This window comes from Penicillium paradoxum (genome assembly GCF_028828445.1).
Source record: "Penicillium paradoxum strain IBT 22861 chromosome Unknown utg000003l_segment0_segment0, whole genome shotgun sequence".
Taxonomy (NCBI): Eukaryota; Fungi; Ascomycota; class Eurotiomycetes; order Eurotiales; family Aspergillaceae; genus Penicillium; species Penicillium paradoxum.
The window spans coordinates 990,216-1,014,320 of record NW_026643181.1 but is presented as its reverse complement, the minus strand read 5'-3'; the positions used below and the strand labels follow the sequence as shown (position 1 = coordinate 1,014,320).

The window sequence follows — 24,105 nt, the reverse complement described above, 5'->3', positions numbered from 1 at the left end:
TATATATATTCCTGCGCGGGAGTTCGTACGATCAGCAATAAGTTCCTCGAATAACTCGAAAAGAACCTCATGATCATTGCTGCGCTCTGCTTTTCTACTCCGATAGTCACTGCTCCATTTAATTCGAGCAATTGACGAAACCTCCCGGATCCGATGCAAGTTGTGAAGATGTTGTTTCCTGGGGTGGGGATTCCCAGGTTGGCGGGGAAAACTTGAGATGGATGTTTGTATAGGAGATCTGGTTTGTGTGTGGGCTTGCTAATAACAATTCACGATGTTCGTAGAGGTTCTATTGCCTATTAATTCCGATCTGTTGAATGGCGATGCATCAGGCTATGTGATTATCTGGTTTTCATCGCTCTACAAAAAGGCCGAGTTATTCCAATTCTTTGATTGCATCTAAACCACTGTATAAAAAAACATCGAGAACAAAGTGCTATGCCAAGGACGTATTATGAAGTCCTCATATACCCAAATCAAAAAAAATACATAAACTAGAACATCCCCTCCATATCCAAATCCAAGAACTCGGGATTGCCAACAGCCATATCCGCCGCATTAAGCACATCATCAATAGCATCCATTCCCGCCCCAGCATCTAGCCCCATATCCTGCCCAACATCCATACCAACTCCCGCAGCGGCCGCCTTATCCAGCATCTGGTTGATATTATCCGACTCATCCTGAGCGGTGCTGCCAGTGACATCGCCGGAAGGCTCGAGATCCATGCGATCCTGCCCCTCAACGCCAAGATGCATATTCTGAATGATATTCGAGACATCGATATTCGATACCTGCGATGGCGGCGCCATGAGCATGTTCACCCGGCGCACAAGTCTCACGATAACCTCCGCGCGTAGCGGGTCGCTTTCTGAGATCTTGGGGACGTTCTCGTGCTGCAATACCAGGGCGTCTCGGAGCGTTAGGATCGGACAGCGCGGCAGGGCCTCTTTGCTCGCGTCGACGGGGTTGTAGTTGTTCTGGTCGATGGCAAAAGACTCCGTCATCGGGGCGCACACCATCGTCGTTGCGATATCCAGTGCGATATGGCCGTTACCCGATTCTGTCTGGTGCTTGACTTCGTCGAGGATCGCGCCTAGAACGCGTGTAGCGCCCAGCATTCGGATTCCGGCGAGCACTTGGCGGTGTGTGTATGCGTGTCGGGCCATGCTGATCTCTGGGTCTGCGCTCCAGAGAACGAGGGAGTGGAAGGTTGTGCGGATGCTGGCGAGTAGGCCGCCGGCGGTGTGGGAGGTCCAGGTATCGAGTTCTGATCGGTGGCAGCTGCCGACGCGTCGGAAGGAGAGGTATGGCTCTAGAGCGTCGAGGATGGGTTTGATGTCTGTGCGTGACTGGTTTCGGGTCCGGACGTTTTTGAGCTGCTCTTCTAAGGGGCGCCCGGCTATGTTCAGGACTGTTTGGTGGATGGCTTGGGCTTCGCCGGAGATTGAGCTGGGTTTGACTAAGGACAAGAGGGTTTTGAGGGGGATGGTGGGGTCGGTTTCGGACTCCCAGATGTGGTTGCCCAGCCATGTCAACGCAACGACGAGGGAGGGGAGGAGGAAGGGCTCGAGCAGATCTGTGTTATGGTTAGTGGAGTGGCCCATGGGAAGCGACCGTGGGAAAGTATCCTTACATTCGAATCCGCCTTTTAAAGTATCGAAATCCAGCTTCCCAGACTCGCATGCACCGAGACTTTGATCGAAGAGTGTTGTTACAAGCATGTAGAATTCGTGGGGACTGCAAGTCGACATTGTCTCTTCACTGATGCCCTCGGCAATAAACAGAGCATCAATCCAAGTGCCCAGATCTTTGTTCTGTTTCTCGCTCAAGTCGTTCAGCTTCTGGCTGCAAGCACCTCGGTCCAAAAGTTTCAATAAGAACGAGTCGTTGCTTGAGATGCCCATATCAGCAGGGCTCAAGTCATAGCGGTACTTGAAAGCGAGAACCAATAGCAAAATACTACCAAATTCGTCGTAGACGGGCTGATTCTCCGCTTGATCCTCGTCCCATTTCCAGGAATCGAGAATAGAGCATAGAGGCTGCAAGACCTGCTTTGTGGTCCGGAACAGCAAGATGACGTCCAAAGTTTGCGGACGACGTGAGAGAGAGTTACAGATGTTCTTAAGCGTCATTGTCTCTTTTTGATGACACAAGTTGTGCATGACCTTGACGAAGTTAGCTTGCTAATATTCCCTGGAAGCAGATATCAGGGTAGCTTTTGAACATACCTCAATCACAGCCCCAACTATCGCGCCCGCATTTCCATCCATGGATTCAATATCGTTAATGAGTTGCTCAGCACGCTCATGATTGTTGTTAATTTGTGAGATCAGATCATCCTTGACATATGGGCCCCCACCAGGCAGTGTCTGCATGGGATTCTCTCCAAGAAGTTGTTCGATGCTGGACTCCTGGATGAGTTTGTGCGACGCGCACGCAAAGAGGAATTCCTGTCGAGCATCTGAGAGAATACTACTACCCTGCATCGAGAACATCTGGGAGAAGGAGGGGAATGCATTTGGATCCAGACGGCTCAAGGCTTGGCTGATGCAAAGTTCCATAGATATCGGCACCATGGATGCGGCTGAGATGGCTGCAAAGAAAGCAGGGAGCTTGTTAACGAGGAAGGATCGGAACAAGAACATTGTACGGCTAGACTCATTGCGGTACACGCCGTTGGACAGAACATCAAAGGCGGCTGTGATTATTTCCGCAATAAGGACGTCATTGTGGCCCTGATAGAAAGTCAGTTGAATACTCCGTGGCAACTCCTACCAGGGAGTAGAGTGATTAATAGGTAGGTTACTCACCTGATACCTATTGGTCAGGTAGTTGATCAAGATGGTATCATCGACCAAAGGACGTCCCACAAGCTATTGCTAGTCAGCGACGAGCGCGAACATCACCTAAAAAGAGAAGCATACCATCGAATTGATATAAACATAGAGTCCAGCTCGAGTGTTCCCAACTGGGACGTCCAGAACAGAGGCCTCGAACTGAAGAGCATTGACATTCACGCCATTAATGGCAGGCTCGTCCAAAGCTTTAGGAGGCTGGTCGGGGTATAGATTGAACACCTTTTGCAGCTCTTCGAGGCGATGACGAAGATGCGGAGAGACATCAACACAGAGAGGTAAGTAGCTGGATAAAGCCTGACCCAGTTTTGTTTTCAATGCTGGAGATCGTCAACGGATGTTCAACAAGAATGGATTTCTCCATCCCACAACGCGGATATTCGATTTACCTTGATTCAGATCACCAGAAAGCACTTCTAGTCCTTTACCGGTCCCAGAGAGGGCTGCAAGCAGAATCCCAAGCGACTCGAACAACGATACCGCGTCAGGCGATCCCATCAAGCCACCCGTTTGTTGCGACCCGTCCTGGCTATGGTTGTACCACGACACGAAGGCCAGAATCCAGTCCGCAATGGCAGAGTAAATATCCGCTGCCTCGACAACGGTCTTCGGGATAGGACCCGTGGAAATGAACATCATCACATCCTGGATGACTTTGATATCAGTCATGAGAGTGGATAGCTTTTGCTTCTTTTTAGCCGGTGAGGCCTGCTGCTCCCCCTCTAGCAATGCAACAGAATCAACAATAGAAGAGTGCCTCAACAGACTCGCCAGTGCAGACGAAGACTTGACTCTCCCAACCCTACAAAGCCCATTAACATACAGCGGCAGAAGGGGGTCCCAAGTGATTTTGGGAGAAACGCGAGCTTCGAGGAGCAGGTCGAGGAGCTCATTTTCCTTCACCGGTGCGCGAGTGAGCATCAGCCCTGATAAGTCTGTGAACTCATCGACGTCGATACGATTGGCCAAACATTGGTGGAGGAAGGTCCTCCATTGTTCGGGGATCGCCTTGTCCGGCAGCATCTTCATCCCAACAACATAACACTTCACCCTAGGTTGAATAAATAAATAGGATTGGCAATTACAGGCTTGTGCTGATCATTTTTTCATCGATGAATTGCTCACTGCCCTCGAAGCTACAAGGAATAATAGCTCTTCTCAGGTTGAGGCCGCCCGGCCCTGAGGGTCCGTGCATCCAAGAAGTTATGTAATCATCACGTGAACTCAGGTGGACAGGATTGCCGCTCTCAGCACGTGATTTATGGTGTTGAATGCCTCAGGCCATAACTTGAATCCAGAGAACGGTTGAGAAGCATCAAGAGAAGAGGGATATCGGTCACCTTCCAGCCCTTGGAGATACAATTAATGAATTTCCGAAGCCACACATGTTTATGCTACATCCTTATAGCAGTTTGCTCACTATGAGTTTACTTACACTTCTTTGACAGGTCAGGCAAACCAGTTAAGAAAAACTTCTTTTAACTAGAATCTAAAGTTTACAAGAGAAGATCAATATTTTTTAAATCATTCATTCAATCTCGTTATCGTCATGACAATCCCAAATGCAGAACCCAAAAAAACAGCGGTACTCAAGTGGGGATATCAATCAAATGCAACAGCGGGAAAAGAACCAGCGCCTCTATACAAAATACGCTCGACAAAAAGGGGGTAAAAAGCTAGTTAAGAAAAAAAGACAAGGAAATGCATCAAAGCTGCCCCTCCTTAAGAGAGGTCAGAAATCATCACAGAACACCAACCCAAATGATAGGGGCGACTGATTTACCACCAGTCACCGTGGTCCTTCATGGCCTCAGCGACCTTGGTGAAGCCAGCGATGTTGGAGCCAGCAACGAGGGAAGGAAGGACACCCTCAGCAGGGGTAGCGTACAGCTTGGCGGTGTTGAGACCGTTGTTGAAGCAATCCTCCATGATCTTCTTCAGGCGGGAGTCAACCTCCTCGCGGGTCCAGTCGACGCGAGCAGAGTTCTGAGCCATCTCAAGACCAGAGACAGCGACACCACCAGCGTTGGCGGCCTTACCGGGGGCGTACCAGATGGCAGCGGCACCGGGGTTGGCATCACGGTGAGCCTCGAAGACATCGATAGCCTCCTGGGTGGAGCCCATGTTGGAGCCCTCGGCGATGAACTTGCAGCCAGCGTCGATGAGAGCCTTGGCCTCGTCGCCGGAGACCTCGTTCTGGGTAGCGGAGGGGAGAGCGACGTCGATGCGGCCGGCGATGTTGGTCCAGGGGCGGGCACCGGGGATGTACTTGAACTTGGAGCTGAAGGCTTCCTGGGTAGCGAGCTCGGAGATCTGCTTGCGCTCGACCTTGATCTCGGCAATGGCTTCGATCTCCTCGGGGGTGAACGAACCCTCCTCGCCGCTGAGGACAAGGGCACCCTGGGAGTCGGAAAGAGAGACGACGGAACCGCCAAGCTCAATGACCTTCAGGGCGGCGTACTGGGCGACGTTGCCGGAGCCGGAGACGGCGACACGCTTGCCGGCGAAGGATTCCGCGCCGTTGGAAGCGTGCTTGATCATGTGCTCGACGTAGTAGACGAGACCGTAGCCAGTGGCCTCGGGGCGGATGAGAGAACCACCCCAGCTGCCGCCCTTACCGGTGAGAACACCCTCCCACTGGTTGCGGATCTTCTTGTATTGGCCGAACATGAAACCGACCTCGCGGCCAGTGACACCGATATCACCGGCGGGGACATCAGTGTCGGCACCGATGTGCTTGCACAGCTCGGTCATGAAGGAGACACAGAAGCGGCGAATCTCGTTGTCGGTCTTTCCCTTGGGGTCGAAGTCGGAACCACCCTTACCACCACCCATGTTCAGGCCGGTCAGGGCATTCTTGAAGATCTGCTCGAAACCGAGGAACTTGAGGATGGACAGGTTCACGGAGGGGTGGAACCGGAGGCCACCCTTGAAGGGGCCAAGAGCGGAGTTGAACTGGACACGGTATCCACGGTTGATTTGGACCTGGCGACCGAGTTAGGAATTGGAATTGCAATGCACTCGAGACGGCACAAGCTTACCTGGCCTTTGTCATCTTCCCAGATAACACGGAACTGGATCACACGCTCGGGGACGGAGACGACCTGGAGGGCCTTGCGGTACTCGGGCTTCTTCTGGAAGAGAGTGGAGTTCTCGAGAGTGGAGGCGAGCTCTGTTTCGGGACGGTTAGCTAAGCCCGAATTTTATGGCGCCACAAGCCGAGAATGCCGAGCCAACGGCCCAAGGGATTCACGTCGGGCAAATCGAGATCATTATGACATACCCTTGTAGGCCTGCTCGAACTCAGGCTCGAAGGGGAGGTTCTGCATCATGTCGGATTTTTGGGTTTTAAGTCTTGTTACTCTGTCTTAGGGTCGGAAAGTAGATCAATGCTTGGCAATGATCTAAGGAATTAAAGTAATAAGTAAGCCCAAGAGCAGAGTGTCAGACGAGCGATAGATTCAGAGGTGGGATAAGAGAGAAAGGAAAAGTCCCGGGGATTCTACAATTATATACCAAGATCCAGGTGGAGAGATCGCAAAGCCGGAGTCGGACGAGAGGTTCCGAGCAATGGGGCAGAAAGGGACGGGAGTTTTCATCCTACTGTAAATGCTCCCAGACCAGGTTGCACGAATAGGGAGCAGATCGAGACATGAAACCCAATGATTTCCAATGATTTCCGTGGGAAGAACGTCCGAAGTTCGGGGCCCGCAGGATGTTATCTTATGGGTTTAAGTCACAAGAATTGGCTTATCTCTCCTGGGTGGCGGCAAATCCACTACCCACTTCTGCTCTCCCCAATTCTCATTACTCGACCTCCATGACTGGCCTTGATTTTTCAAGCAATCAGAGCCCGTTCTGCCTTCCTAAATCTTCCTTGTCCTATATCTTCTGTTCCGTGTTCAATTCGTTCCCTCTCGGATCGGTCCCTTCCGACATTACATTCGAAAAATGGAAATGTAACCTTTGTTTTTTAGTCGGAGAGCCCAAGCATGATTTAATCCAAAATCCATAAATCCATCAAATCAAAAATGCATGATGCGACGAGTCGGTGTTGTATGCAATGACCATGATCGACCTATTGGGCGATGGAGTATCCCACTGCCATTCGCCTATGAAATCCATTGAAATTGCAATTAAACCGGCCCTTCTCCGCCACCAACCAACTTCGGCAACTTGGCTCGGCTGCAGAACGGGTCACGTGCCCACCTTACCGCAAACAGCCAGAACGGGATGGGCCTTATCTGATCGGCTTTTTCGTTCGCAAACACTGTTGACTCATTTCTTTATCTCGTCTATTCCTGGGATTCACCGTCTACCCCCACCAAGAGGGATTGAGGGGGGGCCAATGGGGCATCTTCGACATGCCTCCGGTGTCAAACCCTCCCTAGCAAATGGGCGCTCCGAATTATTAGACATGTATCAAATATCCGCAATGCGCCCGATGTACTCCGTACTCCGTATCGCCTACCCGTGGACAGTGCCAACTTTAGATCCGAAAGACCCAGTCATTTCGCTTGTAATGGTCATCTCGGTGGGTGCGACCCGGGTCTAGGGTAAGCTATCCATTCCCCCGGCTTGGATCAGGCACCAATACCGTGTGATGCCAAGAACGGTTAACTGCATTGGATTGCCCCGATTGTCGGCCCTATCAATTTAACGACGGAGACCATACGGTGTACACCATTATTCGTAGTAGCCACGGAATACGGCCCGCAAAGTACGTGTACGTCTGATCGTCAATTCCCAACTTCATGATTTCAGGAATACCGGCGGCTATAGCGTGCGCTCTAATCCGCACCCTCTTGCCTAATCTGCTACCGCAGATTCAAAAAAAAAAAGCAAATTGCCAGACTATCTCCTGATGTTTGAGAACCGACAACCTAGATCGCCGGATCCTGCGGTCAACCGTCCACCAATCTGGGGTCCGCTGCAGTTCTCCGCAGAACGCCAGATGCACTCCACTCCTTGCTGCCCACCGTTGCGAAATGCGGTAGTTTTCGCTCTCTAGCAAACGCGGGAAGAATTTCTCACCGAGAACCCAGATGTAGATTCACTTTTTCACCCGGGCCGCGCCCCGTCTGATTATTCCCGCCCCCTGACGTGGTGTGACCTGCACATGATTCTATACTCCCACTGGAGTTGATCTCACGACGTCTGGTTATTACTAACATTACGCATGACACGTGTGGGACGAGAGCCCCTCAGGACCCAGTCTGCCCTTGCAGATCCAGAAGCTTATTTCCTTCTAGAGCTTCTTAGCGAGACGGCATGGTGGACTCGATTCGTGCTTCCCCGTTCGTTTTAGCGTCTGCATATGCGTTGGTCTTATCGATATCGGAGATTCAGCCGATTGTGTGATCAGGCTGGGTCCGACAACGTGCTTGCAGGGGATGTGCAGGCGACTATATCTTGTCACACGCTGTGATACTGTCGTGCGTGCATTGGCTGCATAGAGATAAATAGTTCGAGTGAAGTACTATGTACGGAGTAAATTGAGGTTTTTCTTGATGGGCGGGGATATCGCACGGTTAGTGTGCTCGCATCTTTGACATAAGTACGGAGTACATTAAGCGTATCTTTACTCCGCACTGATAGACCTATGGTGACGTGAGGAATAGATAGTAGCCGACTCTTGGACAGTCGCAGCTGCTATACCCTTCTATGTGGGCTGGCATCCGCAACGATACATATATAAACCCATCATTCTTCTGGTTTCTATCCCATCCCAGGTCTGTGCGTTTCTTCTATAAATGGTGTACGGAGTACTCCGTAGACAGTACTCCAATCCAAAGAATCTAATCTTTCTGTCTAGTGCATATCCGTTTAGTCGCATACCAGTTCCATTGCGCAATTACTATTTAATTTCAAGGCAATGTAACCAGCCTAGAATATATCCGATTGAAGTATCTCAATTATGGTCGCGATGGGCAGACGGGCAATCCTCACATGGACTATGTATTCCATCTTGATATCGCAGACGGAAACAGCCAACTCACCGCACATGCAGTCTACTCTGATACTGATCCACATACGGAGTATGCACCCAGCATTCCGTCTCTGTCGCAAACCACGTGGTAGGAAAACAAGCCTCAATCCCACGCTAGCCCCAAAACTAACCCAACCCGTCCAGATCTGTTCAGAACACACCAGCCCGCGGACAAAGTCCAAATCACCAATTGAACCACAACATGACTTATTTCTCCCCTATACTCCGTACCCCGGGGAGCACATGCCATACACCGCGACCCTTCAAAACCAGCTCATCCTCAAATCCAGCCCGCCAAGCCGCGAAGCTAAAGTAGAGGCCCGCAAGCTCAGACGGTCAGACCTCATCGGCGGACTCCGCATTTCTCGCTATAACTGCAACGCGGGTGTTTTTGTTCCTATCGAAGAATTAGATATATTTATGACACATCGACTGACAACAAGATTGTCGTTCTGGGGGCTATGTTGAGGATAGGCGATTACTGGTACGAGGATCCGCTCCGTTCGCGGGGTAAAGAGTGGTAATACGAAGTGGGAGAGATAGATCAATGCGCTAATGTTCGTGTTTGTTATTGTTTTGCTTTTCATTATTCATGGGTTGGGGGCTATCGTGGGATGCCCGGGTACTTAGCGCTGGTGACACGTGTCGGCAATCGGGGTGATACATCGTCTTTGGGAACGGTGCTCGGCTACAAGGTATATAAGCGCTGACGATCTTGGGCGATTTGGCATGTGCTGGTTTCTTTGGTTTCTTTGGTGTCTGTGATGGATGTTGTACGACATAGGGTATCCCTGTGCTTGCGCAGACGCTATATAGCCTTGGATGACCGTCGTCTGGATATAGGAGGGATGCGATGATTGTTGGCATCGCGTTGCGGCAGTCGAGCGAGAACCACGGGACCGGCTGATGGCGAAACCGCCGATAATATTACTAATATTCAATTCAGATTCAGTCATGAACACAATGCGATGCTTTCGACACATCCTGAATAGGGCGGCCGGGATATGCTTATACCTCCTCGGCGAATGCTAGTGCTGTTTGCGGTTGACGAGTGATCAACAGGATCTAGGCTATAACATATACTCGTGCATTCTTGGCAGTCAAGGATGGTGAGCTGCGGAACCTCACCTCGATACCCACCAGTTGCGGTGAAAGGCATTTGGTCATGCGACCGTCCATACAATGTATTTGGAACGATACTATGTCCACAGCGACCGAGTTTGTTTCAAGTACCTTGTGGCCATGGCATAGAATATGTGGATTGGACAGGTTGATCTCCCCTTAATCTATCCGTTCCTTGGCCAAGGGGTTGCCGCCTCGAACGTGGAGACATGTTCGAACTCCAGGCCTCCAGAATTTTGTCGCATGCAAGTTTGGACAAACTGCAGGCTCCCAGCCCTCGCGTGGCATTGGATGGCATCGAACGAGATGTATCATAAAGGTTCAGATTGTAATGCAAATGCGCCAATGGCAACGGGTTGTCTGCACAGTAGAGAAAGGGTCACCGTGGTTCCCGTGTCAGATGGTTGGTCTTCACTGCACATCATGGACCCCTCGGCGAGACCCATCCAGGGTGGGCGCTACGATCGCATTTGGCAATAGCGATGCGTGGCAGCCAGTACTATCGAGTTTCGGAATGCAATAGTTGCCAGATGACCCCATTACCTCGTGGCATCTCCAGCTGGGGTGAACTCATGAATCACGTCTGTGGACCATCTCATCACTCTGACTGGCTGTGGCCAACTGCATGTTGCAGCTGCCAAACAGTACAGGTCAGATATATAGAATTAATCCTCCCGTCACCTGTCAAATAGAAACGGGGTGGACCTGAACTCCGCATGTGGCAAATCCACGGGGATGGCGGAGAAGGGAGAAGGATCGGATGGCTCGGATCTAGCATAGAGTATCCAGACACGCCTGAGTTGGTGAATGTGTTAAGCAAAATGTCGGCCCAATCGAAACCTCCGATCCGATCAGAAACCCCCCAAAAAAAATATAAACAAGAATAGCGGGACCCCCCAAAAAATAGAGAGCTCCCAGAGAGACACGCATAGTTCCCACTCGGTACTTACCCCTGTCCACGCCACAAGATTCCGTGCAGCTGAAAGGACCCATATGGACTCCAGAAAAGGAGAGCAGAACCACACAGAACCACGGCGGAATAAATTGGTATTCAATATGAAGCATCAAAAGAGGACCCTCTCCCCCCCCCTAAAGATCAGCTCTGTCATTTCTTATCTGGGAGGCGCGATCGGGTCAGAGCTTGACCCCCGCTAAAGGGGGCCTTGGACTCCCACAGCTCGACGAGTGGCCCCAGCTCTGCTTCCCTGGCCCCTTTTAGTTGATGTGCTCTAGTGACGCCATCTGGGGCTGGGCGGAAATGCGGTTAGGTCTCATTGTGGCCCCTGAAGGATATCTGGCAGGGGATTGGTCGGGGTAGAGTGGCAGTGCGATAGGTACTATAGTACGGAGCCCTCCATACGGAGTAGTAGACGGACAATATAAAAGCCTTGGAAGGGAAATATGGGGGAATGGTTATGCTGACAGTCGAAGTGGGTTTTTGGTGCTGCACGCGATGTTGGAGAACCAGGTTTGTGGGAGGCTTGGCGGGAAAGCGCACTATACAGATCATCTCTGGATTGGGTCATGTCCACTATCAAACCCTCAGGGAGTGCTTTCCATGCATTATTGCCGTGAGGTTTGGGGCTCAGAATGATCTTACCTTCTGCAGGGCACAGGACCAATATATTCACGCTACCACTTTTCATCTGACCGGTCATTCGATAAGTCTGTCTCCGAGAATAGGCTGAGATTCCCATGGACGGTGATTCCAATCATGACTAGGCGCCTTGCAGCAAGTCGTTCCGGGTTTAGATTGGACACCAGGAGGTCCCAGTCTGGACAAAACCCCCCTTTTTTTCCCCCGGGACATTTACCATTTAGAGCTGATGTAGGATCTTACCTAGAGGTGAACGGGACAAAAGCTACTCACGCATATCGATATTATTAGAAGAGAGGATTTGAGCCAATAGGATGTAGTAAGATGAGATCTATAGCCGAATCGAAGCATTGCATAACGACCTAGCCCTGGAGGTAATATAGGCGTATTAATATATAAAATAATAATAATAAAACACCAAGCAGATCTCCGACTGATTGGCCTGACCGGATAGACCCGTCGCGATGGATCCGATTGAGAAATCCTCCGTATACTTCCTGCCTTTCTTTTCCTTTATTAGATCCCATTCCCTCGATGCGCGTTTCAGAAAATCCCCCCCCGTGGATCTCATATCGGTTTTCTGACTTCGGTCTTTTTCGCTCTGATCCGAATTTCCTCTTTGCTTTTGCGGTGCTTATCAAGGAATTGGAAATCACTTGTATGTTGATCTTCTTCATATCCCCGTCTTCCATCTTGAGCATCCCCCAACTTTCTGAACGAGTAGATGGTTCCCTAACAGATGTCCAACAAGCCCCAGTCTCGCAGACTCGGGACCATCAGGGATCTGTTCCGCTCTGCACCTCCCTCTCCGACTTCTTCGCGACGCCGAGTGTCTCTTCTGGTCCGCCGAGGTAGGGATATTTTTTCCAAGTAACGATCCCTTGCTTCCACCCCAATTGCCCCTCCAGTTCCCTCAGTTTAGGGCCGCAATTCGACCCCACTGGATACCCAGAGACCGGGAAAAGAGGCGCAGCCCCAAGCCGACGCACAAAAAAAAAAGAGAGAGAACACGAACTAAGACACCGGGAAAACCACAGCAGACAGATAGATCCTCCAACGCTGCAAACCTCTCCCTCAACCTCAACTTCACTCTCTTCGCCACTCCCACCTATGAACTCCCAACCACAATTCGACCCGGCCACTATGATCGGCATAGCCGGTGCCTCACCAGGGAGAGCAGAAGACAACTTCGACATCTTTGAATGGTACCCGCACTATCAAAGCTGCCAACGCTATTTCCTAGACCACGCCCAACACAGCGTCCCCGTCCAGGCCCTCTCCACATTCTTAAACATCCGACTCCCCTTCCAGCGCCAACCGAACCCAATCTTCAATTCATCCTCACCCTCCAACACCTCCGGCACACAACCCCAAGGCCCGCCCTCAATCTCACTGATCCCCTACATCCGCCGCCTAGTCGCAACAGGCATGGACTTCCCAGGCGTGCTGCACGGCTTCTTCGGCGACGACTGGGGTCCCGGCGTGGGACCTATGCACGAGCAAGAACGGCGCAACTATCTCTTCGCCGCCAAAAGCGAAGGCTGGGCCTCCGTGAAAAAAGACTACGACATACCCCCACTAGAAACCATCCCCTTCCTGCGTCCACTACAGGGACCGCTGGACGCCGAGATCGAAGCCGCCGAGCGCAGCTGGAGCGAATGGCTCGCAATGGAGGACTGGATGGTCGGCCCTCGGGCACCGGATACGCTGCACGATTCCTCCTCGCAAAATTCACGGCCACGGAGTGCGCGCGGCTGAAAGACCTCACTTCTGTCCGATTGTTGCTTTTTTCCCCACCATTTTACACATCGGGTCGGCGAGATGGCGTCCATGAGAGCCGTATTCTGGCTCATTTTGTTTACTAGCGATTACTGTTTCATGTTATTTTTTTGGCTTTTTTCCTCCCGTCTAGCGATTTTTCACCGTTTTTTATTTTGTCCATTAATACGGGGATCTCATAGATCGGGATTTGGACGGCTGTTGTGCAAATACCGCATATTAGTCGTGGGCGAACTTGGCGGGATTCAGATTCGCCCTAGGAGATGTTATTAGATTGGATATATGCAACCATGCACGTTGCATATACAGGTATACGCTTCAATATTACAACTCGCATGCCATCTTTTCGCCGGAAGAAGATCTCAGACGCAATCCCGACAGATCGGACAGGCACAAACCCACAGCCGAACAAGGGGCCGCAATTGGGTAGAATTTTAGAAATCATCAAGCCTGGGGAAAAATACCGATGTCGTTCTCGGCACTCGAAATAGACACAGTACGAGGATCTGGGATATGCACGTCCTACACCGTGTAATACTCCAACTCAATCTCAGCCCAGAGGAAATTGAGAAAAAAGAAAAAAAAGAAAAAAGAAACCAACTCACTCCCAACGTCCGTCCCAGTGCAGTGGTCCGGAGATCAATCCCTTCTCTGCGCAACCCCACTGGTTTGCAGGTCCGCTGTGGGCTCCCCAGATCCAATCCGAGTCTCGGCCGCACACGGCTGTCCCTTGGACAGAGTGGAAATGGGGTCTTTTGTGTCTCGGGGTTTGACTGCCAACTGTGGATTGGCCATGGATTTTGATCGTGACATTCCACATGTGCAGATTGAGGAATGCACGCACTATCGAATCTCGATATGGTAGTATCGTGAACGAGACTTTTGAACCCACCCTTTCTGCAAGGCCAGGTCATACACCGGACACAGTTAGATCCGACGATTGTATGTCCGATGGTGTGCGAGGGGGTGATCGGGTTGGGAGTCTGCGATACGAGGATCGTCCATCGATCAAAGCCAATCGCCGATCTGGCCTGACCAATCAGGTGGGTTTGCAGAAAAGTAAGGTTCACCGGGACAAATATACACAGTACGCATATTCGATATAGCAATTGAAATTTGCTGTACGGAGTAGGGGAGTAATGTAGATCTATCTCGTGGCGTAGCTGAAACCTCGGTATCGGCTTGATAAACCTGGTAGGGTCTGGGTTGGGGGTCTGAGTACGGAGTACGCTCTCTCCGCTAGTCCTGCGGAGTCCGCTCTTGCGCTGTGAGTGGCGTGAAGCGGGAAATTCTCCGAGATCATCGGCCTTTTGGGGGGTTGGGATCGGCGTTTCGGAGGCTCTGGCGGGATTTGCTTATTGGTTTGGGTGGATGGATTGTCCTGCCGCGTGGCTTTTGACCCCCCCCAAAAAATAGAAAATGGAGACATATGAAAATGATATAAGACAAAAGGACGGTTGGTTTTACTTTTTTTATATCCTTTGAGAATGTTCCTGAGACACTCCGTCGACTCCATCAAACGGCTGGTAATTGATTAGCCCGGGGTTTCTTTGGAAATGATGCGCGGCCGGAGATATCCTAAACGGGTAGTTAGTGGCTCCGGAGGAGACTTGACGAATTGATCGGCGTTCAGACCCGTGCAGCCCTTTTACACACATTGTACAGAGTATCGGATCCGTGAAACATGTGAAGGATTGGTAGTGGTTATGTGGGTGTTCCTGGATCTTTGGAAGAGACCAGGGAATCTGGACTGAGGACTAGACTGTCACTGTCAATGTAAGATGTCGGTATTCTAATAATAGCAATGAGGCCAAATAACCAACATCTTTGTCTTTTGTAGGTTGTAGATATGATTTAAATCTCAAAGATTCCCATGGCAAGCTCAAATTCTGGTTAATTGCTAAATTGCCCCAATGGAAAACTTCTCCGCTCTTCACTTCTCTTAACTAACATACCTCGCCATGCTTTGTATTGTCACAGTGGCAGTTTCAGCCGAACGACCAAGACTGAAGAACGTCCTAGGTTTAGTTTGTCCACCGAAAACCAACGCCCCGTGAAAAAATGAATCAGCATGTGTTGCAGTGGTCTGTTCTGAGGCTTCTCGGTTTTTCACTTCCTGAAGAATTTGTTCAAGAGATCCAGGATGGCTCCAACAGGAGGCTTGCCCTTTTCCGTGTTGGCATCCTTGGAATGGAGACCCCGCCAGATACCAACAGTGATCGCTTGATAGTCGCCGGCAAGAGAATCCATCGGCTTTGCCGCCGTGTCTCTCGGACAGACTTTCGATGCTTTGGATTGATGCTGCCATCATATCATATCCCTTGATCATGCTGTTACAAGGCGAATGAGGCAATGGGGAGCGCTTTCCGATGATGGCGTCGCCCAGATCGGAGCAAAAGAGACATTTAATTTTGTGGAGAAGCGGTATCCAAGCTAGACCTTCTTTTTCGAGTTTGCTTTTCTTCAGCTCGCTCTCGGGTGAGTCCATCACAATGTCCATAAACTCGTATCCGTAGATCCGTGATCCCTTCGGTGGCTGTAGTATTGCCTTGGATAGGTTAACCGAAAATCCCATAATGAGATCTCGAACTGTCACATCCTCATCTTGTGAGGCATCGAGAACGAGTCCACCTTGGTCCCGCAGAGCTTTTAACGAGGCTATATTGCAGTTGTGGCCGGGTTGTGCTGTAGGTGCGGGTGCCGCTCTGAAATCCTTGTGTATGGTTTTCGACCACACCAACAGCATATGATGGAGCACAGAAAGTAAGGATACAAGCCATGCTCTTTTTGCTTTTACGTCGTAAAGAACAATTTGCTGCTTGGCGCTGTTTGATAAACATTTCAGGTAGTTGTTGGAAGGATTGAACCTGAGAGTGTTGATGCATCGATCGAATGATAAACCCATTTGGCCACCCAGTGCTAGCGGAGATGCAGACTGCGCCACAAGTTGCAAATTTGCGCCGCTCCAATGCCAGGAAGTGGGTTTTATCTTTGCGTCAGACATCGTGACATTCAATCCGAGACGATCGGTACCTAGGAGAGTCTCTGCTTCTGAGCACCAACCTAGAATAGCTCTTTTGGATTGCAGATATTCCAGGTTAGTATTGCGTAGCCATGTTGTCCTTGTTGCTCTAAGGTCCGAGACTTCGAGCTGAAAGTCATCCGTAGCAACCTCCAAATGCCACATGAGCTTTCCATCATCGGTTAACTTGATGGGAACAAGTGAAGTTGAGTATCCCAAAAGAACAAGACCAGAGTCAACGGCGACAGGATATTCGACCGCCGAGAGCCGAAGTAGTTGTTTAAAGTTCAACTCCAGTCCATGACAAGGAAGCCTCTGTTGATCAGACATTTCAAAAGCTACAACACCAGTTTCGAAGAGTTGATGCCAGCATTCGTTGGACCCAGAAACATCTTGAAGGGGGTTTAAATCGTTTAAACTGTACCTACTTCTCCATTCTGTCATGGTCGAAGCACCTAGGGTGTATTGAATTTGTTCCCGGAAGGTGAGACAAATCCATTCCAGAATGCGCTGTGCATCCGGAGTTTGATCAGAAGCGTGTAGATAAATGTGGGATGAAGAAGTCTGGATTTCGAAGTTGCTGTCAACTTTGCGGGTGTTAGGGCTGATGAGACCACCACCTCAATAAACTTACGATAATAACCCTCAGAGCTGCCGAGAGCCCTCATTACTCCGTCCAGCACTCTCGTTCCCAAGTCCCCATATGCACCCCGGAGAAAGTCATGACACGTTGCCAATAGCACAGTATCCTTTGTTCTTGTCAACGTCCCCATGTCTGAAATGTGTGTTTGTAGATTAGTTATGCCGTTAACAACGGAAGGAAACTCCCAATCAAAGGAAACTACGCGATTTCCATGCGCCGTTTTCATGGCTGCCTTCAAGCTCGACCTCACGTAGGAGGATGAGCCTTTTTTAATGGTGGTGGCGAGGGGATGTATGCCTCTTCTTGCCCCTGCGTTTAAGAGAATCTCGATAGAATCTCTTGATCTATGCAAAGCAGCAGCAAGCGCACTGCGATAGCTTCCATGGACGATCTCCATATTGACATCCGCTCCTGCTTGAAGAAGGTACGAGGCCACTATAGCCGAATCAGCAGCAGCAAGCGCGCTGCCGAAGTCACCGTAATGCAATTGCATATTCACATCCGCACCCAGCTGAAGGAGAGTTACAACATTGTCAATGAACTCACTGTTAGCAGCGGCAGCGGCAGCGAGAGCACTTCCATACAGCCCATTGCGAACCTGCATATTAGGGTCGGCACCAGCTTTGAGGAATGCTTCGCAATGCATGAAGGTTCCGCGGCTAGCAGCAGCAACAAGAGCACTGCCATAGTCCCCATAATGCAATTGCATACTCGCATCGGCACCGCCTTGAAGAAGCGCATTGACCTTTTCAACTGACCCGCGAACAGCAGCAGCAACAAGGGCACTGCCATAGTCCCCATAATGCAATTCCATATTCGCATCGGCACCACGTTGAAGAAGCGCATTGACCTTTTCAACTGACCCGCGAACAGCAGCAGCCACAAGGGCACTGCTATAGCCCCCATGATGCAATTGCATATTCGCATCGGCACCGCGTTGAAGAAGCGCATTGACCGTTTCAACTGACCCGCAAACAGCAGCAGCCACAAGGGCACTGCCATAGCCCCCATAATGCAATTGCATATTCGCATCGGCACCACGTTGAAGAAGCGCATTGACCTTTTCAACTGACCCGCAAGCAGCAGCAGTAGCAAGGGCACTGCCATAGCTCCCCTCAGGCAATTGCATATCCACATCGGCACCAGCGTCAAGAAGTGCTTTGATATTTTCGACTGGCCCGCAAGCAGCGGCAGCAGCAAGAGCACTGCCATAGCTGCAACGGTGCAATTGCATATCCACTTTGGCACCAGCGTCGAGAAGTGCTGTGATGATTTCGAGTGACCCGCGATTAGCAGCAGCAGCAGCAGCAGCCAGAGCGCTGCCATAGTCCCCATAATGTAATTGCATATTCGCATCGGCACCACCTTGAAGAAGCGCATTGACCTTTTCAACTGACCCGCAAGCAGCAGCAGCAGTAGCAAGGGCACTGCCATAGCTCCCCTCAGGCAATTGCATATCCACATCGGCACCAGCGTCAAGAAGTGCTTTGATATTTTCGACTGGCCCGCAAGCAGCGGCAGCAGCAAGAGCACTGCTATAGCTGCAACGGTGCAATTGCATATCCACTTTGGCACCAGCGTCAAGAAGTGCTGTGATGATTTCGAGTGACCCGCGAGTAGCAGCAGCAGCAGCCAGAGCGCTGCCATAGGGCGTGTACTCTACCTCCATGTTGACGTTTGCTCCCCGGTTGAGTAAAAGATTGATGGTCTCCAGCGATCCGGAAAGACTAGCAGCGGTGAGAGGACTGCCTTCTGATATAACGATGAAGTTTACATCAGTAAGTTGATCTGCATAATATTTTACTCTTTCGTCGCAATTTTCGATCGCCTTCATAAGGTTAGAGCGGTTGCTTTGTTTGTCCCTCTGTAGCTTGGTAATCCTATGTACAAATGGCTGTAGATGCGAAGGTTAGTATAGATGTATATATTTGATTGCACCCGATTACTGCGAGCCAATTTCATCGTTGAGCTTACCGTTTTCCCTGTCGGGACTGCATCAGATTTATCGGGATGTTTTGCACCGCTAGAAGGATGTGAGGTATATAAGTCATTTTCGTCATCCATAGCTGATCAAGGTAGTCTCAGTAGACCTTGGAAGAAAAGGGAAGTAGTTAGAACTAGGACAAGGTGACGTTAAAGATGAATTTGAAGAGGGGCGGGGTCATTCGTCTGAGCCTCACGCGAGGCGGAGTCTACATGTAGGATGGGTTGGTGAACAGGGGCCGATACGAGTGACTGACCTGCAGCTGTGATTGACGAAATCCTAGGCAAGTATACCTAGGTACCTACGTGTATTCCTCGCTGTACACGTAGACAGAGAAAAAATGGTACACACGCCTCTCAGCTCTATGTACGGCGTAGAATGGAAATTACACCCAAGAGTACTCCGTATACTTCAATAGTTTACTCCGAGGCAAAATGTCCATGAAATTGGTCAAATATCACTAGACAGTAAACCCGAAGACAAAAAGCCAAAAGAAATCCCACAGAGCTTTTACTCGAAAAACACCATCGCTGAAATGCTGCAAAAGAATAAAATAAAAAGAAGGGCCATGCCACCTAAAGTATGCATGACAACAGATTGTCGCAGGTCCCTAAGGAGACGAAAGGGTATCTTAAGTTATCGAAAGGGTCGTCAGGTGTAGGGGTATGAGCGAGAAAAGAAAAAAAAAGCAGTCAACACGCCAGTCAAACTCCATCTCGGTGAGCGGTCATGAATTCTTGCTCCTGGTAGAGGATCTATGATTCGAGCCAGAGTGGCGAGGCGTTATTGAGTGGACACGGAAGCTTGAGGTAGAGGTCGATTTAGCCGCGGCAAGACCATGTGCAAGGGAGTTCTGGTGGATTTCCTCTGGCAGTAGGAGATCGGGGAGGTCGTCTGGGTTCGAAACTAGGCTGCGCGGGCGGGAGAGGACACCGCCGAGAGATGGATTATCCTTTTGATGGTGCATAGGCTCTATGGGAGGGCGACTTCGGCGGCGATGTCGACGAAGATACTCGTTCGGAACGGGGTCGACTTGTTTTTTGACGGCGGGAACGAGGTTGAGGTATATAGGGAAGATGGCACCGGCACAGAAGAGCGCGATGATAACACAGAAAGAGAAAGAATCACCGTGTGCGAGATATGCTGCATACTCAGCGAATGGGAAGAAAGTTCCGCCACTGATTGCCATCGTCAAGAGCACAGTAGCTGTTTTGGTATGCTGTGCTGTACCGCGCAGAGAGATGCAGAAGATAATACTGAACGCGCCGCTCTCGAAGAGGTAGACCATCATCGCCATTACGATAGCTGCCGAGCCGGTTGTTTTCATGCAAAGAATAGAGAATACGATCATACCGATGTAGCTGACCATGAGGATCCAGCGTGGTTTGAGGAACCATTGCGCAAATGCGGCTAAGAAACGACCAACAGCGAAGACGCTGTGTCCGATAGTCAGGAAGTCGAATGCTGTAAGTGACGAATCTGGACGAGCGGCAAGAACGAAACGTTCAAGACCCGTAGCAAGAACTTCTTGTCCAGCCACGTAGAAAAATTGCGACCAGACTCCCAGGCCGAGAGTGAGCCAAACTACCGGAACACCGATAACTTTAGTCATATTGTCTTCTCGGCGTCGGTTTGCAAGTTCTTCCAAGTCTTCATCTGATGCTTCGGGGACTGGTAGATAATAAAAGGCAACAGCCAATAGCACGTCGAAAAGAGCGATACCAAGGTATGCCCATTGTACGTCGACCAAAGACGCAACATCGTGAACATCCTTGAAAAGAACCCTTTTGGCTAACAGCGGCGACAAGACGCTCCCGACAGCCTGCACACCTTGCGAGATGTTGAGTCTGATCTCCGAATTTTCGAGGGGTCCACATAGCGCAATGAACGGATTTGCAGCAGTTTCTAAAACAGCTAGACCAAACCCAACAATAAAATTGGACAGAATGAACGCAGGTGTCGACGCCAGAACAGCGGAAGGCCAGAATATGAGGGTTCCACAGGCATATATGCAAAGACCTGTGATAAACGTAGACTTAAAACCCCAAATTTTCAAAACGGGCCCGCCAACCAACAAAGGGCCGAGGACATATCCACCGAAGTATGCGCCATGAAGGCCCAGAGAATGCCATGTCCCCAGTTGAACGATGGTCTGGAATTGGGAATTCAAGATATCGAGTAGACCATAAGCGAAACCCCACATGAAAAACAGTAGTGTGGTCAATGCGATTGGCGCGATCGACTCTCTGTTGTTGAGTTTGAGCATACTCTCTGGGTTTTTCATGTTCACGAAGTCGAAGAACGTGATATCTGGTGGATATGACAAGCTAGTGTGGGTGGCTCCCTCCGTATCGAGGGTTCCTGTTCCCGGATGACCCAGGAAATCTAATATACCCATAGGATCTGAATCTCGAGAGCCATTCCTGTCGGCAGATACGCTACCGACTGGGTTTTGTAAAGTTTTATTCCTGTCATCGACGGCTGGCGGTGTTGGACGTGCCAGTGACTCTGGGACTGCAACCGGCTGTGGCACAGCGACCGGGATTTCTCTTGTAGAGAGATCGTTAGGCGAAGAGGTTGATCCATCGCTAGTGTCTCTGATCAATTTCGGGACAAGGCGAGTGACGAGTGGTTTGAGACTTGGAACGCAACCGCAGATGATCGATAGATTGACTTCTACCGCAGACCACATGAAAGACAGCGATGCGTACCCTGCAAAGGACCCATTGTTAGTTGATTTGACATACGGATTTCAAAAAGAGGAGATTGGTTTGGCGTACAACTGAAATCAACCCCTCCGATGTTTTGAATATGAATTGATTTGACCTCCAGCGAGCGAGAAATGGCAGCCTGCTGGAGGAAGGCAATTCGAACCACATCGACCACAGCCACGAAAAATCCAAAGGAAAAAGTGATGACTAAAATAATCTTTTGCTTGTAGGGTAGGCGCATTTTGGTTAAAAGTGGCATCGGAAGCAAGAGAATAGCTAGGTCCGTAATGATATTCACCGGGGACGAGGAGAGGTACAAAGTGACAATGTCGGTGCAATTCGCATGGGACGGGAGGTCGGAAAGGAATGCAGCGCCGACAGGATTACACTGGAAAACATTGACCAGTGTCAATGCAATGCCCGCCGCATTCACGACGAACAAAGTGACATAATTTGCCCATCGGAAGACCTTTTGATTGCGCGTCAAAGTTAAGAAGAAGACAAGGATCGAAGTCTTGACGGCCATCAACGCTGGATTCTAAATGGTTGTTAGTGCCATTGATTTCGCAATTTCTTTTGTTCCTGCGGCGTAAGAAAGCTGTAACTGACGTAGAGGACCGTGAACGCATAATTGGCCTTATTAAAAGCGGGTTCATCTTCGGGCCTAAGCTCAGTTGAATGAAGACCAAGGCCCTTCCGAACCGAATAGAATAGCGAAAAAGAGAAGCCAAAATCGATAAACTACAGATTGGTTAGCCTCCGAGCTCCAATGATAGCTCCCAATCATGCGCCCCGGAGTGCGAAAGGATCGAGTCCGTTGTCGCTACATCCCCGGGTACATGCAGGGATCAAGCCGAGGGATCCTACCCATGCGACCAACATCAACCAGTCGTGTAACCCGATTTTTCTGACCACGAAGATTCGCGAAATGAAGCGAAGAGCGACAAAAATACTGGCGATGGTGAAAAAGGTGATGGAAACACCCAACGTAGCCCCTTGACGACCCTTCATCTTAACGATTGTCCGAGATTGTCCGAGCGGACAGCCTGCTCGTTGTCGACAATCGAATTGTAGCGCGAACTAGCGCGACAAAAATCTTCAATTTTCCGTGCAAGAACGCGGTGGTAGGCAGGCTGGATTGGTGCGAAGCTTCATCATCTCCACGTTCCCCGACGGAGACTCCGTGGTATGAGGGGACCGAAAGAGAGAAGAGGAAAAAGAGAGAATCAATGCCAGTTGGAGATGTCGCGTAAGAAAAAGCAAGGAAGAAAAATCAGCCGTCAAGATGTGTCAAAACGAATGTGTGGAGAGAAAAAAAGGGCCGTTTTACCCCGGCTTTAGCCCTTTTCTGGCTCCCCCGCCAATCATCCAGAGTGACCGCTATTCCAGGTACCCCCATGTACTCCGTACGGCAATCACAGCGCCTTTGTTGAGCTGCCTACAGATGCTATTCTGTACTCCGTACTCCGTACGGAGGTATGGAGGTACGGAGTACACATTCCAACTCTCAATGTTCAATGAAAATCCTCACACCGCCGCTGTGGTTCCCCAATGAAGATCCTAACACAACAGGGCACAACAGGGCACAACAGGCGCCACTAGTCCACCATGAACCAAGGCAACTTGACGAGTATGGCCCCTGAGATGTGAGATGATCCCGTAATGACTCCTCCCTTTGCAGACGTGAGAACACAGGGGTTGCGCTGGTCCGTTGCTGGTCCGCGCCTATATAGGCAATTCATCGACCATGGCCCCTGCACGTGAGCCCTCCAGAGCGTCCATTGGCCTGAATCATGAAGGTTCACCAGGTAGGAGCTTGGGGCTGCTTAAATACACCTCAAGGTTGCGATGAGGGGTTACAAAGGGGCCAAAAGCTCGTGTCCGGTGGTTCTGGGTTATTTGCGATCGTCAATTCAAGGCTAATCTATTGGGCCATACTGCAATGCATCGGGCCCAAAGGTACGCGCTCCCCACGCCGTACAGAGCACATCGAATACAACATCTGCGAATTTACCTACATGCAAGATCCCATTGTGAAATGGCCTTTTAGAGGGCAACGATTCTCACACTTCTATCAGCAACCGTATAGAAAGGGAACTTAACATCGAAGAAAACGTCTCTATCTTCCTCCCGTTCGACCGGATGAGAAATTCAATGGCCGGGTATCTGCCTACTTTGTCAACATAGGCCGCACAGAGAGCATTCCCATTGATATTCTACCCCAGATCAACACATCCGATGCACAATTCTCCGTTCAGACAACCAATCGGTCTATCGTGTCAAGAGACCCGGAAATATCCACCACGAATCCTGCAGGCACTGAGCTTGGCATGTAAGACGGGCGCATATCAAGTGATCAAAGCCGTTACTTTCACAGCAAGATACTAATAGCCTCGTACA

The 24,105-nt window shown here is 50.3% G+C and overlaps 5 protein-coding genes across 5 annotated transcripts; 1 reads left to right on the top strand and 4 right to left on the bottom strand.

Moving 5' to 3' along the window:
* Positions 1–494: 494 nt before the first annotated feature.
* nut1 (putative RNA polymerase II mediator complex subunit Nut1) lies at positions 495–3,881 on the bottom strand (the record flags this gene model as incomplete). Its single annotated transcript, XM_057173326.1, has 5 exons — positions 495–2,168; positions 2,232–2,738; positions 2,814–2,876; positions 2,928–3,178; positions 3,248–3,881. The coding sequence occupies 5 exons, from the start codon at positions 3,879–3,881 to the stop codon at positions 495–497; spliced, it is 3,129 nt and encodes a 1,042-aa protein (XP_057033477.1).
* A 756-nt stretch (positions 3,882–4,637) lies between these two features.
* N7457_002279 (glutamate dehydrogenase) lies at positions 4,638–6,190 on the bottom strand (the record flags this gene model as incomplete). The annotated part of the gene is made up of 3 exons (XM_057173325.1): positions 4,638–5,843; positions 5,900–6,030; positions 6,142–6,190. The coding sequence occupies 3 exons, from the start codon at positions 6,188–6,190 to the stop codon at positions 4,638–4,640; spliced, it is 1,386 nt and encodes a 461-aa protein (XP_057033476.1).
* Positions 6,191–12,676: 6,486 nt separating this feature from the next.
* N7457_002278 (uncharacterized protein) lies at positions 12,677–13,324 on the top strand (the record flags this gene model as incomplete). The annotated part of the gene is made up of 1 exon (XM_057173324.1): positions 12,677–13,324. The coding sequence occupies one exon, from the start codon at positions 12,677–12,679 to the stop codon at positions 13,322–13,324; it is 648 nt and encodes a 215-aa protein (XP_057033475.1).
* A 2,130-nt stretch (positions 13,325–15,454) lies between these two features.
* On the bottom strand, positions 15,455–18,844 carry N7457_002277 (ankyrin repeat domain-containing protein; the record flags this gene model as incomplete). The annotated part of the gene is made up of 3 exons (XM_057173323.1): positions 15,455–15,567; positions 15,626–16,954; positions 17,002–18,844. 3 exons carry the CDS (start codon positions 18,842–18,844, stop codon positions 15,455–15,457), a joined length of 3,285 nt encoding a protein of 1,094 aa, XP_057033474.1.
* An 877-nt stretch (positions 18,845–19,721) lies between these two features.
* N7457_002276 (putative MFS monosaccharide transporter) lies at positions 19,722–22,716 on the bottom strand (the record flags this gene model as incomplete). The annotated part of the gene is made up of 4 exons (XM_057173322.1): positions 19,722–21,706; positions 21,775–22,243; positions 22,315–22,446; positions 22,573–22,716. 4 exons carry the CDS (start codon positions 22,714–22,716, stop codon positions 19,722–19,724), a joined length of 2,730 nt encoding a protein of 909 aa, XP_057033473.1.
* Between the last annotated feature and the right edge of the window lie 1,389 nt (positions 22,717–24,105).